The sequence below is a fragment of the Rhipicephalus sanguineus genome, chromosome 10, assembly GCF_013339695.2.
Source record: "Rhipicephalus sanguineus isolate Rsan-2018 chromosome 10, BIME_Rsan_1.4, whole genome shotgun sequence".
NCBI classification, from domain to species: Eukaryota; Metazoa; Arthropoda; class Arachnida; order Ixodida; family Ixodidae; genus Rhipicephalus; species Rhipicephalus sanguineus.
Window position 1 is genome coordinate 6,562,900 of NC_051185.1, and position 18,982 is coordinate 6,581,881.

Below are 18,982 nucleotides of genomic sequence, written 5' to 3' on the forward strand. Positions count from 1 at the left end.
TCTCACCCTCGCGCGTTTGCCTAGATAACTGCTGGTAATTAAGAGTATACATGCTTATACGGTATTTCTCTGTTTTCTTTGCCATTAGATATCACTGGGATATGAAAATTATCTTAGCCAAAGTGTACGCAGATTCTTGAATGTTTACGAGCGGCGTTATTTATTACGGAATTAACATGAGACATGTGTAAACAGGCGGGCAGTACAAGATATGGCTATCGCCGATTGTGCTTGCCACGGTGTCGCGATTCAGTGTTGCTTGTATATCTGGGCACAACTTCCGTGTAGGAGCTAGCTAACTCTTACACGGCAGTATTTGGCTTTTGACAGTCACTGTAACGAGACGAGATAGGCTATACCTACAAACGAACGGTCACGAGCAAAGTAATGTGCGTGCTTCCGACGCAAACTGTTCCTTCGAACCCCTCTCGTAATGAGCGCTTGAAGTTCTGTACATATCGTTCTCCAGCGCCGCAGTTGGCCCCCACTCATGTTCGTTATAAACATCCGCACGCGACTACCTTGATCTGTGCACGGACACGGGTTAAAGAGGCGTGCGTGGCGTATTAATTTACACAAACGAAGGTGTCGGGCTGGTGGGCGTGCGCCGCCTCACCTGCTCACCGACGATACCGCCGCACGTCCAACTCGGAGCGTCGCGCGGCAAGGGTACGCGCCGCACGACGCGCACGCGCTGACACTCACGAAGCGCCTTGACCGCTTCTCTCCCCGCATACATCCTTCGCACGAATTCGCCACGCGAGTTGAATACGCCCCGCCCACCGGCGCTGCTCCCGGCGTTGCCTGTATTGACGGGCTACGGCTGAGGGATCCAAGCGAGCCGCGTTCGGAGCGGATCGACCGAATGATTGTGTACAACGAATTTCCGCTGTACAGAAGATCCCACGCACTGTGGGAATCGGCGAGGCGTTGCTTGGTCCCACACTCACCCTAATCTTGTCATCATAATCATCGCCCCGCAGCTCAAATGACGGTTACGATTGGTAATCGTGATTGGCTCTTGGACGCGTTGTTCGAAGTGCACCGAAAGGAAATCAAGGCAACGTCAGTCACCCATCCAGTGGAGCCAAGAAGGCTGCATTCGCGCCTCTCCGGTTACCGTATGAACTTGCATGATCGGCCTGTATGAACTGCATGATCGGCAGGGTCGCCCTGTGTCTTGCATGGTAGTGGCTGTGTGCATGTGCTATGTTTATCTCTCTATCTCTCTTTCTTTCTTATTTGTCTAGTGTCATCTCCCATTGCCCCCCTCACCGTAGGGTCATGCCCCTCCGTAGCGTAGCATTGTACCCCCCCAGTGTCGCAAGACGGATATCTGTCCTAGTTAACCTCCCTACATTTCCTATCATACCCTTTTCTCTCTCTTCTGAGCTTCCACAAGCCTTTTAATGGTATCTAAACGATAGCTGGTGGGAAGATAGAGTGGTTAACTTGAGAACTAAGTGTGATTTTGTAGCCTGCGTCTGTTGCCTCTAGAGACGGAAGATCGAACATTGAGGTATTTGAGGCTAACCATCACTAAGCGACTTTTTGTATCATCGAGAGGCAACTATCTCCTCCGTGTTCACTAGCTGTGCCTGACGATTTTCACCACAGTGACTCTGTTCATCTGCTCGTGATTGTTCACCCAGAGTTAGTTCACGAACAGGAACTTACGGGGACCACCGCAGTGGGAAGTGCATGAACGTTTATATTCACCCATGCGCACGTACCTACTTCCGGTCCACTCAGCCGACCATTTCTTTCTCTTTATTCATTTCTCTCTTTTCGCTCTTTCAGCGCTTAACTTCAACAGCTTCTCCGCACTTCGTGAGTTCCTGATGGGCCTGCTCTTTAAATTGATAGGTCGATGGGACTAACCGGTGGTGATTAATAACGAACCTATTGATCGATCACCGATTATCGTCGCTACAAATTAACGAGGGGGCGTCTCATTCCTTGCAACGTCCATCGCATATACGCTCGCTGGCACGTAGTGCAGCGCTTATCTTTCGGCCCGCGCGCGCATGGTAATAAAGGAGAGAAAGAAAGAAAGAAAGAAACCCGGACGCGTGCTTTTACGTGCATTTCTTTCTCGTTGTCGATTTTTTTTTTCTTTCTCTACGAGGTTCGCGCGCGCAACAGGGTGGATTAAAGAGAAGCGACCGAAACGTACGTCTCTCGTGCTCGCACAAGGAAATCGGTGGCCTGCTCCCGTACACCGCTGAGAGAGAGGATGCCGAGAGTGGCGTCCTTGCCTCGTCTTCGGCTCTCTCGGATGGGGCTGCACAAACAGCGTCTCTTCCTCCTCTCCCTCTCACTCCCCGCAATCGCGCGTAACTCGCAGTTCGGAAGACAAGGTTGGCAGTGCGGAACACGCAAGACAGCAATCAGACTGCTGCTTCTGCGCAACTCGTCTAGCAGCGAAAAAAGGCAACAGAAAAAAAAGTCCCTGACGCGTGCAATGCCGTGTACACATATGTGGGCGTCGTCTGTAGCCCTTTTTGTTGCCTCTTTGTTGACGCCGTTGTCGTTGTTGTTGTTTCGGCGGCGTCACGAAATTCTGCGCTGCGTGCGCTGCTCGTCTGTGCACGAAACATCGTACGACGCGCGCTAGCCGCGACAGGTGACAAGCAACACACGACGCGATCATCCCACCTCGACGTATGTAGTCTTTCCGGCTAAAACGGTGCAGTGATCGGATAGCTGTGCTCCCTGTCGTTCATACTTAAGTCGTGCCTATCGACTTCCTTCATCGGCCGCTATTTGTTCCTTCGATAATCAATTGACTTTCAGAGTGATTTTTTTTTCTGTAGCAGGTACTAAATAGATACGTAGACCGTGAACTGTGACGAAGTTAATGGGCCCTGAGCCGTCGTCTTAATTTTTTTCTCCGGTCACCAACATACGAATAACCAATATAGTCAGTAAATGGTTGATGTGGAAAACGCTTTCGACCATTAAATAATTGAGTCAAACTTAATGGGATGCTTGAACATGTTAAGAGCGCGTGGTTGACCTGAAGCTTGTCTAGTCGTGAACCCCCGCCAGCATCTGTTAATCACACCTTGCACAACGCTTACTTACGTCATACTTGCAACTTTGCGTTGCGTTGAGCATATTTCTCATCTTATTTTTGTATTTATTTTTTATCCGAATGACGTAATCCCTTCCAAACTTTGCAAATAGCTGCACCTTTTTTTCCTTGCTCCTAATTTATTTCCCGATGCGTGCTTCAGTCGCCGCGCTGTGAAGTGGATCGCGGACACGCCCCTTCCATGCGTGCACGTCTACTTGCTTCGCGGTCCGTTGCCATTGTAGCTGTAGCTTTTATATACGTACATATGCACGTTCGCTCACTTGACAGTGCAGCAACGGCCGGTTGAGATGGTGTGGTCAGGAGAAAAAGAAAATAAGTGGGCCACGGTGAGCCAATCTATCGTATAACTAAAGACGACGCACAAGCCCGGTGGCGCTACGCAGCGGGATGTGGACAGCGTTTTCGGACTACTGGAGAGCCGTATTGGGAATCTTCGAGTGGTCAAGCTAAACTATGTGCGAAAACAGGCGCTCGTTTACTAGCGGTATTTCGATGCGGCCGACGCCGTCGTAAGGCGAATGTATAATGTTGCGATGCTATTAACATCTTCAGCGCTCCGATAGACACTGCCGTGAACCCGCGAAAGCCCGACCAATGTGAAGTGTTCGGAAGGTGTACTCGACAATGTATGTAGGCATCGTGTAATGCACATGCAAGTGTGTCGTAGAGGGTCACGGGGACTGCGTATACATGCAGTGACCCTGTGCCGCACATTAGCTACTGGCTTGTCGAAGTCTCTGACGCCGCAAAGACAGTATAGGCAAATACACCGAGTGCGGTTTTCGCCGTGTAATTGGTATCCTACGCCAGGCACGTAGCCAGGATTTTTTTTCGGGGGGGGGGGGGGGGGGGCAAGGTTTAATTATTTGAAAGAAAGTCTTTTCATGGCAAAAAGAAAAAAAAAATTGCCCGGGAACATAAAAGGCTGGACGAATTTCGGGGCGGTTATCAACGCCCCCCCCCCCCCCCCCCTTGCCTACGTGCCTGTCCTACGCTTACACGTTCTCCTGCTTAAAAATAAATAAATGAAATAATCCGTAATGCTGTTCAAAAAAGCAATCTTCTGAAGCAATTTGTCGTCACTAGGCTGCGTTCGAGCGTCCACGATTTCGTAATACAGGAGTCACAAGGCAGTCACTGCGGTATAGTGGTCAGTCACGTTCATAAGCGGTCACGTGACTGCCGGTGACGCGTTATAAGTAATTATGTCAAGGTCAATCTAAATAGGTCGCGAAAGTCGGAACGAAAAGTGGTCGGAAACCTATTGCGACAGACATCAACACCCGCGTGACGATTAAAGCGCTACTAGGTGAGGGGGGGAAAAATAATGAAAACAAAAAAAATTAAATAAACGTTTATTTTCATTAGTTTTAATTTTATTTGTCACGAATTAAATTAATAGATTACTTTAATCAAACTTTAGTCTTGGGTATGTGGTTGAGTGGCCAATTTTTTTCGTTTATTTTCAGAAACAGCGGGCACATGCAGGCAGTCTGGTAACATGGGCCAACGGTTTTGCGCATTTTCAGATGCAAATGGCGTCGCTCGTTTTTGCGCGGTAGGTTTGTGCCTGTCGTCCGTAGGTGATTTCCTCGCATAAGCGTTGTTTTCTAGTCGTGGTACTTGGCAGAAGGTAATATAGCCCGTCGCAGCCATCGGGAACCGTTTCAGTGACTGTGTTTTGCCAGCGCACGGCCGGCGTGCTGTCGCCCTTCGGGACGATGAGTCCGCCACGCTACGCGAAGAAACTCTGCGCTGTCTACGGATGCAAGAGCAACATGTGTGCAAGGTTTGTGTGCACGTTGAATTATTATGCTACTTCTGATTTCTGTGTTATATATTTTGGGGTAATATCCTGTTCAACTGCAATATTTCGCCAATAAAATACACCTTATTTATCAAATCTGTCTTTTTCGTCTTCCCGTTATCTTGCAGGCTTCCATTATGGAGCCGTCATAGTGATAAGAAAAAGAACGTGCAGCTATAAAAAAAAGTAAGAAGAGGCGCCCTGTCAAAAAATTTCATAATTTCGCGCCCATCGCGTTAAAACGTGACGTCATTTCCGCTTCCGGTTGTGACGTCATCTTTTTCTTTTTTTAATTCTGTTTGTCCCCTCCTCACATAGAAGGCGACTGTTGCAACAACTAGCCACCGGCTTGACACGTGGGCTTCTACGGAAGTTACGCTACCAGTTTACATATACCTTGATTATGTTCTGAAAGTTATAAGCACGGAGCAACACAAGGGGTCGCTGTCGTTGCAAGAATGTTGCGTAGGCTTAGATGTATATTAAATAAAAATGAAATAATTTACACATTCTTTTTTTTTTTTTGCTCCCGAAACCGTTCTTCTTGGAGCATATCTCTGCGCAGGTAACCTTGACGGTTTGCCTGCCGTGTCCGTGGTCATCTCACCGAGCGCGGAATGGCCGCACACATGGCCGAGCAGCTGCTCACGCGTCGGCGAGTAACACGAACCGTGTCATTCGTTACGCTCGGTGCCGTGCGCCCGCATTTCAAAAACGCGCGTATGGCTGCACGTGATGGACGAATGCCTTAAGGATCACGATACACGCATGTGTGGAACCGAGTCTAGAGTTTCCAGGATCAAGAGCGGAGAATTGCCGATGAATAACCGCACCGACGAATTATCCTGTTCGACGAGTTCATGGTTTTGAGAGCTCACCTTCTCCTAACTTGCCTCATCGATAAACGACGTTGAGATAATGTAGATGACGCCAGGTTCGTCATATCGAGACCAGCTTTAGCATCAGATAACTTGGTTCCCAACCTTAATAGGTGTTTTCTTTTTCTTTTAGTTCTGAGAACATGCGAAGGTAGGCTGCTTTAAAGCCGCCTATTCCAGCATCATGAAATCGATATCGAATCAATAAACAAACAAGAGAGAAGCCAGCGTACAAATAGTTTTTGTGGGCAGAGTCCAAAACATAAAGGGTAGTGACACAGATTACCGCTGATAACGTACAAATATTTTTTCGTGCACCCATAGGTCAAATGATCACGACCTATGTCCGTTATCAGTGCGCAGTGCGAAAGGCGTTGGATACAGTTTCTGCAACATCTGAAACATCTCTTACGGTACTCTTAATCCAGAAATGTGTTCTTGTTCCCCGTGCAGTCTAAGCGTTTCCGTTGATCCTGGCGACTAAATATGTCGCTCCTTTGTCCCACGAACGAGAAGCAGCAGCGTATAAACCTCGATGTAGATATAACTCACCCGTTGAGAAGTGGTGCCAGTTCGTGGGCGGGTCCTTGGTCCTGATACACGAGCGTCTCTACCATGGAGCCCTTGAGGCTGCCGAACGACACTCTGCGCAGAAAAGGGGCCACCGGCGTTAATTTAGAACCGAGCAGTAAATGCCCCCATCTCTGCTTTAATGACCCGGAATCAAAGCTAAAGGTACATTAGAGAGAAACAAAAATTTTTCTCGTATTAGAAAAGGAACTTTTCACAATGCCAAAAGCACCCCTATGAGAAAACACGTAGTAAGCGGGAAAACGCGCAAAAAAAGGAAATACAGGGGGCGGCGTCACCTTGACGTTCCCGCACACACTCGCTGTGATGTCATTGGTTTTGACGGCGTCTATAAGAGCCTATGTAGTTCTTGATTGGTAAAAATCAAGTACACTTTCCTCTGGGGGAGTGGGGGGGGGGGGGGGGGGGGCAGAGGCTTCACGTACCAAGTTTCAGGAAATTTCTTTGATCGAATGTTGCCAAAGTACGAAAAAAAAAAACCACTTTGAAATTCGTGACGTCACGCTGACATCCATGTGGAGAGATTTCGGCAAGAAATTCAAAAATGAAATCTTCACCTTCGTTGAGGTCCCGCCCGCGTTCTTAGTTTTGTAATAAAGTTTCTCTCTTTTTTCTCTTCTAGTGTGAAACCTTTGACAGTGAAATCAACGACAGTGGAGTTTTCAAAGAGCATTTTAGCATTCTAAACTCACTCACCATTTCACTTTAGCGTCCCTTTAAGTAGCGCAATTAGCGAAACATTCTTTATAGATATTGATGATAATGATGAGAAGCAATATTAGTGTGACGAGTGTTGCTCGTTAACACAACATCATACGCGTAAGCAATAGTCTTGGGCTGTGCTGAAATTACGCCACGGCTCGTGTTAGGATAGTGCACCTCAGAATCCCAATATAAAGAGAGAATCGATAACAACTTTCGGTGTTAGGCCACCTGGGTCGTATAACGGAAGCACAGCTGTAGGAGACCAGCTTGCCTAAAGTGGGTTTCCTCGGCCAGATGGCGTTTGCAGAAGCAAGCCTCCGCGCAACGCATCCTTTCGACAGCCATAACAAGTCTGCGGAGCCCTCTCTCAAATAAACGGACGAGCCGGCGCCGAAAGAGGAGGACGATGAAGAACAAGCCAATCGCCGATGCGGGCACACATTTCCGTTGGTCTCTTGCATGTCTCTTGCATATAAGCTTACATGGACGCTCAACGCAGTCTAAAAAAAGACCGTCGTTCTTCTTGTTGTTCTTCTTCTTCTTATTTTTATTGATACGATGTAAAAGGAGATGTTGACACACAAATAAGGCGCCGGCTACTCCTTAGATCATAGAGGTGTCGAACATACAACACACAAATGTGTCACGGTATCACATGACATGAAGCAACAGAACATGGTGATTAAAAACTGTCAGAGTTCTCACTGTAAAACCGGGACACGGGAAGAAAGAAACACACGGATAAAAAAACCCACACAGACACACATGTCAAACAACGTTCTCCCAGAACATCAAAACATAAATAATGCATTAACACGGCAAGTTGGGCGAGCTCAACCAAGTAAATGATGTATTGCACACATGATAGATAAAAGCCCGCGTTTTCCATTTAGAAACGTAGTATAACAATTCGGTCAATAAATCAGTGATCAACATTTTCTTCTGCATTAATTGATTGATTGATTGATTGATTGATTGATTGATTGATTGATTGATTGATTGATTGATTGATTGATTGATTGATTGATTGATTGATTGATTGTGTTATATTACTGAGTGAAAAATGCGCGCTCCCTGCCGGTGCAGTAATTTGTGCATTCCTCACCGCCTCGCATGCTGTAGCGAAGAACAGCCCATTCTTGAGACACTTAAATATTTACGTCGAAAAAGTGGGTCATTTTGGTTGCATCTTGGTCCCATGTCTTTTGAATACGTTGCATTTTTCGCGAGGTCTGTTGGTGAGCTAGCTAGGAAACGTCCCTCGCTTATTTAGAATTACTAAATGCCGGCACACAAAAAAAAGAGAGAGAGAGAGAGAGAAATGGGTGGGAAGGGGGGTACGAACGGCGCTGGCTTTCAACTTAACTGATTGAAGCAACGCTAGACATTACACGACATCCAAAAAAAAAACATAATAAGTATCTCGAAAGCCAAATAAAATCAATAAATATTGATTACTTTGTCAGCGGAAACCAAGTACATCAAACAATATGACAGATTATTCAGCCACAGCCAAATTTAGATTAGTCAATGTGTACACTCTGAGAAAGAAATGGATTACCTACCACTCTTTTCGGCAAGTGCTGGCTTGCGACGTGTGTAACTGTCTTTAAATATAGACGTTAAAGGGCCTCTCACCAGGTTTGACAATTTTGAGCTAACGAGCGCAATGCATACACTGGGCGTTCACGAACACGTCTGCCAAAATTTGCAACGCTACGCGCCGCGGAAATGGGTCAAATTTCGAGGTGAACGCTGCTTGCCCTTCCTCTCGCGGGCGCGCTCTTTAGAGAATGAGGGGATGACGTACATGAGAAAATGGCCCTACGTAGATGGTAGTGCTGTGATGTTGCTCCTCTACGTAGATGACTGTGCTCTGACGTAGCCAACAGTAGCACGTGACACTGCGATAATTATTTGACACGACATGTGTAGTTTGTGTAATTTGTTGCTTGAATAGATTAATAAAACTTGAGAGAAATAATGAAACACACAAAGGGAATGTGTGCGTCTTTTTTCATTTTTTTTTTCGTGCATTGCAGCGAGATGCGGGGCTAATGTGCCTCCCTTGCCCATGCGTTCGTGTGCCCGCGGTTAGCGCATCGAGCAGACGCCAGCCCTGGAAACGAAAGTAATGTTCTGGCGCGTTCGAGCACTCATTATGCTCATTTATTCTACCGCGTCCAAGTAAACGTTGATGCGGCACTGGCTCATGATACCGCCACTCTCGTGCCCGTACAAATGTCTAAACTTTCATGCCCGTCCCTCAGAAAGAGGCAGTACACCACAGAGAACGCCGACAAAACGCCCACGGCCTCTACATAAAAACAAAAGTAGCGGCCGTGCAACGCCGCTCGCGTGCTCGGGCTGGCTCGGGCACGTCATGCGCACGTGACCATGCATGCGCATGACGTGTTCATGCGTATGTGTCAAGTGAAGAGGGCAGGGAAGGGATTTCGCTTGCTAAGGCTACACGGGGCGAGTGGCAAGGGTTTGAAATTCGCCTCCTCGCATCATGGTTTCGCGCCGCTGCAAATTATTGTTTTTCTCAGCTCGTAATGAACCGATTTGAAAAATTCTTGCGGCATGCTGCTCTTCATTCGGCACGCAACAACTTCCAGCGTCTAACTAAAATTTGCTATGTGGCCTGGTGAGGGGCCCTTTAACTCTCTTTTCAAGATCATTATACTCTCTTCTGAGAGTCATGGAAGGCGCAACTTTTCAAAAGAGAGTTAACGTGCATATTTAAAGAGTGTTATACACGTGGAATGTCAGGACTCGCCGAAAAGGGTGCAAGTAACCCCCCCCCCTTTTTTTTTTCGTAGAGAGTACGCAAAGCGGCCCCTTAGACAAAAGCTCGGAGAAAGTGTTGACGAGGCCGCGCGCTGCTGCTGTTGCTGATATGCGTAACCAGCGCTTTCTCGCGCACCTCCCCGACAAGTGCAAGTCACACAACTGCAGGCACACATTGCTGAAGAGATTTGAGCACGTGTGTAGAACGATAAACCTCGCGCACGCCGCCGTGAGAGTTTGCGTAAACAAGTCCGCGGGTCGCGAGCTTCCTTCCTGTCTGCACACAGCGACGACTGCGTTCGCAAGTTGTTCAAGCGGCGCGCGCCGCACCTTCGTAAGCGCACGTTTCCTCAAAGACTATTTCGGTCGCTGTCACTGTATACGGTGCGATAATACACTTTGCGTCACGTTTTGATGTTGTGGCCCGATTGCCTTGTGGCCAGATTGCGCTGCCATCCTGACAGCGCCCGACCACTAACACGTAGGATTTACGTTACTTACCTCCTAATGTACTTATAGCGCTCCCTTACTTGAGAGAGTGAGAGAAAAAGAAACTTTTATTTTAAAAATCGGTCAGTCACGTCAGGCATTGCCCGTCGCCCCTAGCCGTTGGCCGGAATCCCTTGAGACACGGCAGCAGCAAGGGCTTGACTGATAATGTCCCGCTGGACGTTTGGGTCTGGGCTGCGGAGCAGGGCCTCCCAGGATTCTAGAGTGTGGGAACCATCGTTCTGACTCGGACATGTCCACACCTTGAATAAACGCTTTTCATTACCGGACTGCCGGCCTACTTACAGGTATCGTGAGCCCGATTGATGCGCTAGCGCTCAGTTGAACATGCCTCGCCCAATCTTCATCAAGTTATGCCTGCAACTGGCAGTTAAGGGGTGCGGATTCGGTGATAAGGATTGGGACGACGAAGCAGTGTCCTTAATTAAACGTGAGACTAATTTACGTCGTTTCAGGAATACATGTAATTCTCACCGCGACTGATAAATAGAAGCTTGTGAACGGTGAACAACTGCTTTCACTTATGAGGCAAACAGTGACAGGCGTGGATAATAAATAAAATAACGACACATTATAACACGTACATAGTGCGTTGCATTCGTTCAGAGAGCCAGGTAGGATATTATAACCCTGCATACCGCTTTAAAAAGATGAAAACACAGCAAGGCTTGCCTATAACTTGTTTGACACAACTGATACCACAGATTTTTATATTGGCTGGCTGGAAGCCAGGTATCCTTGTTGAATGACTGCCAATTGTCAAGCAGAAGTCATTTACCTAGCTGTATTTCGCTCATGAATCGATGCCTCTGCGGATCTATTTATGTGCGACTTTCATGCAGAATAATCATCCGAGAGAGTATTTAATTACTTCGCTGGGTGTTCGAGTCGACTTAGAAATACTTGGCGAGAAGAAAAACTTGGGCGCGCCGCCGGTAGAGTTTCACCTTTGACAACCAAGCACCAATCCGACGAGGAAAGAAGATCGCGACACGAGCTCTGACTTACAACTACAAATAAAAATTTTCTTCAAATGAATTATTAGCCGTGAGTCAGCGCTCCTGACACGATCTTCATTCCTCGTCCAATTAGTGTGGTTGGTTTCCAAAGATGAATTTCCGACGAGCTGACAGCGAGCTTCCAACAAGTTCTAACAGCGTACGCATCCATCAGACGCGTCGACTGACGCATCGGACGGTTTGAATGCGCGTGCGATTCCCACTCGACTACACGTACAAACGTAAACTATTACGTACGGCGCGTTTCTCTCAGATTGCATGCTCGCGTGTAAACAGTGAACGACTGCGTCAGCATGTACCGGGACAGCTGCCGGGTATAGCTTTAACCAAAGTGTACGCGCACCTCACCCAACCCGTACGCTCCCTAACGACGGGGCAGCCAGCGGCGGCGCAGGTGAATGTCGCAACGGAGGCGTGGAGGGAGGGCGTGCTGGTGCGCTTGTTTTGTGCGTGCCGAGCACGCGGCATTCTCTGGCCGCGATGACTCACGCGAGTCTGGCGAGAATCCAGACGCTCCAGCCGCCGTCGCGTTGGTGGCTCGTCGCGACCACCGCGCGGCGCGTATTTCACCCAACGGTATACCGTCGCCTCGTCCCATTTAAACGGTATACATTGGAAAGGCTCCGAACACGCTTCAATCAATCAATCAATCAATCAATCAATCAATCAATCAATCAATCAATCAATCCTTTACCGTAAGATTTACTATCATAACCCATATCTGTCTTCATTGTTGATACGTGCCACACCTTTAATATCAGCGCGCCTCGACGATCGTCAGAAGGCTCATGTCCCAAAAAGTAAGACAATTGCCCATTCATGGTCATTTTTGCTTATGAGTGACAGAAATCGGAACCAGCTTCCCGGGTCTATAACAAGTATCTATGCCCCCCGTACATTTTAAAAATGCCTTGTTAACTAATTAATTACCTGAACTTTAACAATTGTGTAATTCTATCTCTCTGTTGTATCCTCCTCCCTGATATTTTTCAATTTTGCACGTGCACATATACACGCACACACACGCAGGAATATGTACAAAGAGTGGTTGAAGCCCCACCTACCCCTCCGAAAAAGATTTCTGGCTACATACGCCCCTGCCTCGAGCGTTTCTTTCGTCGTTTTAGCAGAACGCCTTGCTATTTTAACATTTTTGTTCTTGCATTTATTCACGTGAAAGCCTTACGTGTCTCATGCGAAGCGACCTTGAACGGAAAGCCGGTATGGGCGAAGTCAAGCAAGAAATATCACGTGACCGCGCGAGCTTCGCGTTCACTTCGTCATTGCGGCGTTCGCGTGATATTAAGTGGACGGTAAAATAGTCGCCCAGATGGGTTTCCCCTTCGAGTCACCTCAGGCGAATGCGCAAGTGACCCCGTGAGTTTAATCGTGTACACGCAATGCGTGTTAATGTCAAATTTAAAACGACAATTTGTTGATAATGTTACGTGGAACTGGGACTGGTCCGTAGCAATGTTGGCTAATATCACCAGATTTCTGATTCCCGCTCCGAACATACTAATCGACCAGCAAAAATGTTCGTTTTGTCTCAAGATACCATATTTAAAAAATACTTACCTAGTGATGTTGCGCCTCAGGTATGCGTAATGCTTGCTTTTTGTCAACAATGTACACAAGTATGAACCTTGTCAGCCGTTCAAGATGGCTGGCCCTTGGGCAAGTGGTTCAACTTTGGCCGGGTGGCTGAATCGAGTGACGTGCCGACAAACAGAAAGACAGACAGAAAGACAGACCAAAATTTCTGCGGTTAAGCTCCCCAAGAAAGACTATCGTCTTTAAAAAATTCGGGAAACAGACTGTCGATGACATGCGTGGCATACGTATGCGGTGCAACAGATTTGCGTCGCATTCGGCAGGCACCCTCAAATAATTGCAGCATATCTGCCGCTGTCATTAAAGCGAAAAAAAAAATAGAATCGCTGCATACTTACTATGGTCGAGGCTTGGGCTAGTTGGTTCATGGTTAAACTTGGCAAAAAAACAGCGCAAAATTGAGACAGGACACAAGACGAAGAAGGCACGACAACTGCATACTGCCAGTACTAACATATTGGGCTGCAACATGCAGCGTGACAAAGCAACTAGAGAAAAAGTTGAGGACCACGCAGCGCACAATGGAACGAAAAATGGAAGGAGTGGCATCAAGTGACCGGAGGACGGCAGAATGGGTCAGGGAACAAACAGGGGTCGCTAATATCCAAGTTCACGTCAAGCGAAAGAAATGGACCTGGGAGAGAGAGAAACAACATTTATTGAAAAAAAAAAAAGTGGTTCATTGCGGGTGGGGCCCTTCTTCCAAGGCTCCACTGGCTATAGCGGCTCGGCGGGCCTGACTTAGGGTTGCCAGTTGACTTCCCAGGGTCCGTTCAGCGAGTCGCGCCTCCCACGACCACGTGCGTGGCCACGTAATGCGTAGGACTGACATCCCGTGGACAGTAAGAGCCACAGATTGGTTACCAGGGGACGGGAAACACAGTCGAGGAAGAGAGAGAGTTAGATGGAGTAACGAAATCGAGACGTTCGCAGGGAATCCAGGGATGAAATGGAATCAGCTCGCACAGGATATAGGGTATAGCTGGAGATTGTTGGGAGATGCCTTCGTCCTGCAATGGACTAAAACACGCTGAGAATAGTGGTGATATTGTTCTATTTAGCGTTCACAACGACGCATACATATCGCACATAGCCCAAGAGGAAGGGTGAGATAGGTGTCGCGTTCAGCGGGGTTTCCATGTGAGACCCAAGTCTGCCATCTGCGGCTGCCTGTTCCATTGTATTCCGCTGGAGGCCCATTAGAATGCACGGGTCGTCGTCGTCGCCAGGCTACGCGGGGGCGCAAGAGGATCCGCGTCAGTCAGCGACGCCGCTCCGGCGGCGCGATATGCTACCACTACCCACCACTGCCACCAACCGAGAACGAGGCACCCCCGTCGCGTTCTTGGCGCATGACTGCGGCAGTGCGAAACCGAGAAGGTATTTCCTTCTCCATGTGGAGACGACACCGTCTGCGTGCACGGTGTGCGTGGGAATATAGTGTAGCCCGCTGTGCGCGATACACGACCACCGTGCGCGCCGCGGTCTTCGCTCGCTCTCAGCCGCGAGAAATAATCCGGCATACGCCGAGAAAGACACAAGGTGCGCGCGCGTTATGCATTAGGCATCAGCGGGCGCCCCCGGTGGGCCCTGGAAGCGAAGCGTGCGGTTCACCTCCTTCCTGAATTTGGAGTAGATAGTCGCGGAAGAAACGCTTCGTGCGCGGCATTGCATTAGCACCAACAACCTGCTGCTGAGACTGTAGTCCTCCAGGGAACACCGTTGAATGTTCGCTTCCGTGGTGTACCACCTACCGCGTACACGCGTAGCTCGTTCACGTCACCACGCGGTGATGCGCTTACATTCGAGCGTGAAGGTGTCAACAAGGTGGCCACGTGAAGTACTTGACTAGCTCCGAGCTTCTCTATCGAAGGCCATTCCTTCGTCTCAGAGCAGGAAGACAAGGTCGCTCACTGTCCTTAGCCAATAAAGTTCACAAAGCTCAAGGTGGTCCAAGATTTGGGTCTCCTGCCTACAAGGTAATAGATGGCAAGCCGGAATTTAGTTCCCGCCACATGGACATTCCGCTGTAGAAAACGTAAACTTTTGGCTTTGGCAAATGATCGCCTTCGTTGGGACTCGCCAAACATTTTACTGCTTCAAGTGTTTGGCGATGGACGCCACATTTACTATGACACCGCGGACGGTCGGCGTACTTGGTTTGATGCTGATGCTTTTGGTAGGATGAAGGTGATGACGATAAAATAATCTTTATTCGATACGATAGAGCCGGCGATGTTGCGTATGTCGCTCTGGGATCGGCGGCTTCATCAGTCCGGAATTCCATGGACCAAGTATAGTAGAGGAACATACATTTCAGGGGCGTAGCCAAGGGGGGGGGGGGGTTCAACCCCCCCCCCCCCCCCGAAATTTTTCAGTTTTGCTTGCGTATATATACACGCACACATACAAACGCACGCACGAACATACATAAAGTATGGTTGAACCCCCCCCCGAAAAAAATTTCTGGCTACGCCCCTGATACATTTATAAACATAAAGAAATTTGTCCCAGATACTGCACCCGTTGGTTAAGTAATTTTGTGCCGTCGATTTGCACAGCCATTTGTATTAAGTAAAATCATGTTGTATGCTCTGTATTGTGTGCTTTTCAGTTGCATGGTACCAAGAAGTCATCCTGTTTGACATTCACCGTAAGCAAAGAATGCCTCCGGTCTTAGTTCAGCGCGTTTAACGTCTTTATGTCCTCGCGGTATGAAGAACTTACTGTACCTCGTCACTGTGTTCGCGATACAGCTCGCTATGTCTTTGAAGTCGCAATCAGTAGTTTGCGTGTTTGCCATAGTTCAAGGACGCCTCGAAGTCTCTACAGCCGGGTTCAAACAAAGCCACAAGCTTGCGCGGCCTCAGGTCACTACAAGTGGTCACTCGGCTGAAAGAATGCTCCAAGTACGATGCAGAAGCATGAACGTACCGAGCCTACCGTAATATTCCTTGAACAAAGCGGTAAGCCCAAGAGAAAAAAAAGAATCCCTCTTTGCGTCATCCCTTGCTATCTTAATGTTGTTGTTTTGCAAGTTGACATGTTAATGTACTCCACCGCTGAAGATAACCTACACGGAATATACATAGCAACAGCTGACAATAGCTTTATAATCAGTCTTTGCTTGTTTGTCTACTTCATCTTCATGTGTCTGGCACATGAAGATGAATTGAATTGAACTGTTAAATAAACACAGGTGGCAATTGTTCAGTACAATGACGCTCGAAGTACGAGAGCGTACCTTGACATTCGTGACATATAGCTTATTGGCTTTACGCCAACAAATTTTCAGACCAAGGTAGTTCTAGGTAAAGGCATCCCCTTTGCCTAGAGGCTATAACTATGTACCAACTTGCCCAACAAACCACCCTAATGAATACTAAGGTAGCGTGTTCACCTGAGTTAAAAAAAAAAAAAAACGACGCCGACATTATAAAAAAGAACACCTGTCCATACCAAATGATGTAGACACGAAGCAGATAAAATGGTTTTGGCTCGAACTGAACGAGTGATCGATACTGAATAGATACGCTCCAGCGAAAGTAAATTGGCATATTGTGCGTAAAGGGCGCGCGTGTTCTTTTGCTTGCCAAAGCAGCAGCCCTGTTGCCAGGCGCGATCGACACCGTAGAGACACGGCAAGCACGCGTGCTGTCGCCGGAAAGGAATTCGCGCGCCTCGCGCTTTTGCGATAAACGCCGCCACGGCAACGCGCCATAAAGCAGACGCAGCTGTTTTTGCGTTAGGCGAGGGCAACGCGACGATGAAGGAGGTGCGTTGGTCGTATCTTCGAAAGCAAGGGCCCGCTCTGCCAACAGGTGCGCGCGTTTACATACATATAGACGGGGTGGGGAAACCCACGCGACCGCCGAGGCGGAAAAGGGGTTGTTGAAAAATAGACCGCGGCCTGGGAGCAAACAAAGCAGAGATTTTGCCTGCGAATGGTTGCACGTGTAACAAGACTGTATCTGTAGGATGGAACGCCGTTAGGAAGTAATTTATAACCATTCGCTCTCAATACGCAATGCAAATGGCAACCGCAAGGAGAGGTGTCGTAAAATATGTAACGGACATTTGCGGGCTCGCTGCAACAGTTTAAATCCCTTTAATGACGAATACGATAGATAGATAGATAGATAGATAGATAGATAGATAGATAGATAGATAGATAGATAGATAGATAGATAGATAGATAGATAGATAGATAGATAGATAGATAGATAGATAGATAGATAGATAGATAGATAGATAGATAGATAGATAGATAGATAGATAGATAGATAGATAGATAGATAGATAGATAGATAGATAGATAGATAGATAGATAGATAGATAGATAGATAGATAGATAGATAGATAGATAGATAGATAGATAGATAGATAGATAGATAGATAGATAGATAGATAGATAGATAGATAGATAGATAGATAGATAGATAGATAGATAGATAGATAGATAGATAGATAGATAGATAGATAGATAGATAGATAGATAGATAGATAGATAGATAGATAGATGAACGGACAGATTCGTAATTGTTCTCCGTACTGCCTGCGAGCAACACAAAAACATTGATTCCGGAAGTCAATAGCACTTACTTTTCTGGCCCACAGCCAGCAAACCCCGTTAACAAACCTCGTTGACAACACGACATGAGTGTTGTCAACGAACAGTTGTGCCCGTCGGTAAGGACAGCAGCGCGTTACCAGTCGTGGAGACGTTATTGAAAAGAACAGCGTGGACCACTCGCAAAACGCAGTATGTATGCGCGTAAGTAGATTGAGATGGAACATCTGCAATAAGTTGCTTCCACATGCACAGCTGGCGGTTGTTGTATGCGACAAGTGTAGAGGTGAATCCGAACAGTGTTTGAAAACGTCACACGCATACAGCGACACTTGTGTTCGCATTGTGTCACATGATGAAGGCAGCTCGTTGTCTATGAAAAGATTAGATGACTGACAACGCGACCGATCTGGTTGATGTTATTGAAAGTTAAGCAGCATCTGTCATACTTATTAACTATTCATTATTACCGTTTGGAGGTCAACCATCATGCATCAGCTTTTTCTGGCTCGCTGAAAACTCCGCGCACGTCATCGTAATGTCTATGCCGCGGTATGGGAGATACGCATTAAATTACTACGACATTCTCAGTCGATTGCATTCTGAAAGCCCCTTTGACAGCCACTGGTGGTTTCTCGCAGTTCCTATAAAGGGAATCGCCTAAGCAATGCATGGCCTATAGTTCCTAATTCCGTAATTGCAATGTTTGGTCTGTCAAAAAGCATCTCTACTTACTTAAATTTCCTGTTTTTGATATTCGAACACGGCTGCCAGGCGGACCACCCCTAAATATATACCGGTTGCTGTCGTTGGCTGCTTATATGCCCCGCGGCGAGCACATCATGCTTGTCCCGACCCCGCAGTAGCTGTGCGGAGAACACGCATCCCGGAGCGTACAAAGCAGGCGGAAATGAGCGTCGCACAGTGAACAAAATGGAGGGGGGCGGGGGGTGCAAACGCAGATCAGTCTCGAAGGAAAAGGAAGGCTGACAGCGAAGCCGTCTAGCGGAATAATTAGAGAAAAGAAGTGGTGCAAGGCCAATTTCCTTAAGTTCTTCCGCACCCCCTCGTCTGCAGCTCGCCCGGTGTCAAGAGCATGTCGCGCGGGTTCGCATACGGTGAGGCCCCAATTTGCCTCCCGCCAGGCCATGCGCGTGCATTGTTGCGAGGAATACAACACAGACTATATCTCGTTTTTACTTTTGCCCTCTTTGTGTTTGCGCCAGTATAACGAGCGCGTGTCGTCGCGCGCGCCGGTTTCTTTGTCCGCCATGTTTCCTATTCCAGCTCGACAACGTCTCATTGTCTCATCGCCCCTCTCTGTGCCCGGTGGTGGGTTCGTCCACGCGCTTCCTGGTCTTCGCGTTGCTGGCACCAGGGCCTTTTGCGAAGTGC

The 18,982-nt window shown here is 47.8% G+C and overlaps 1 protein-coding gene across 2 annotated transcripts in view; it reads right to left on the reverse strand.

The window, feature by feature from the left end:
* LOC119406905 (uncharacterized) overlaps positions 1-18,982 on the reverse strand; it is a 142,277-nt gene that overhangs the window by 101,080 nt on the left and 22,215 nt on the right. For both annotated transcript variants that reach the window (XM_037673679.2, XM_037673681.2), the window contains exon 2: positions 6,338-6,430. In XM_037673679.2, coding sequence (XP_037529607.1) covers positions 6,338-6,430 — 93 coding nt within the window. The remainder of the gene's footprint in view (positions 1-6,337; positions 6,431-18,982) is intronic.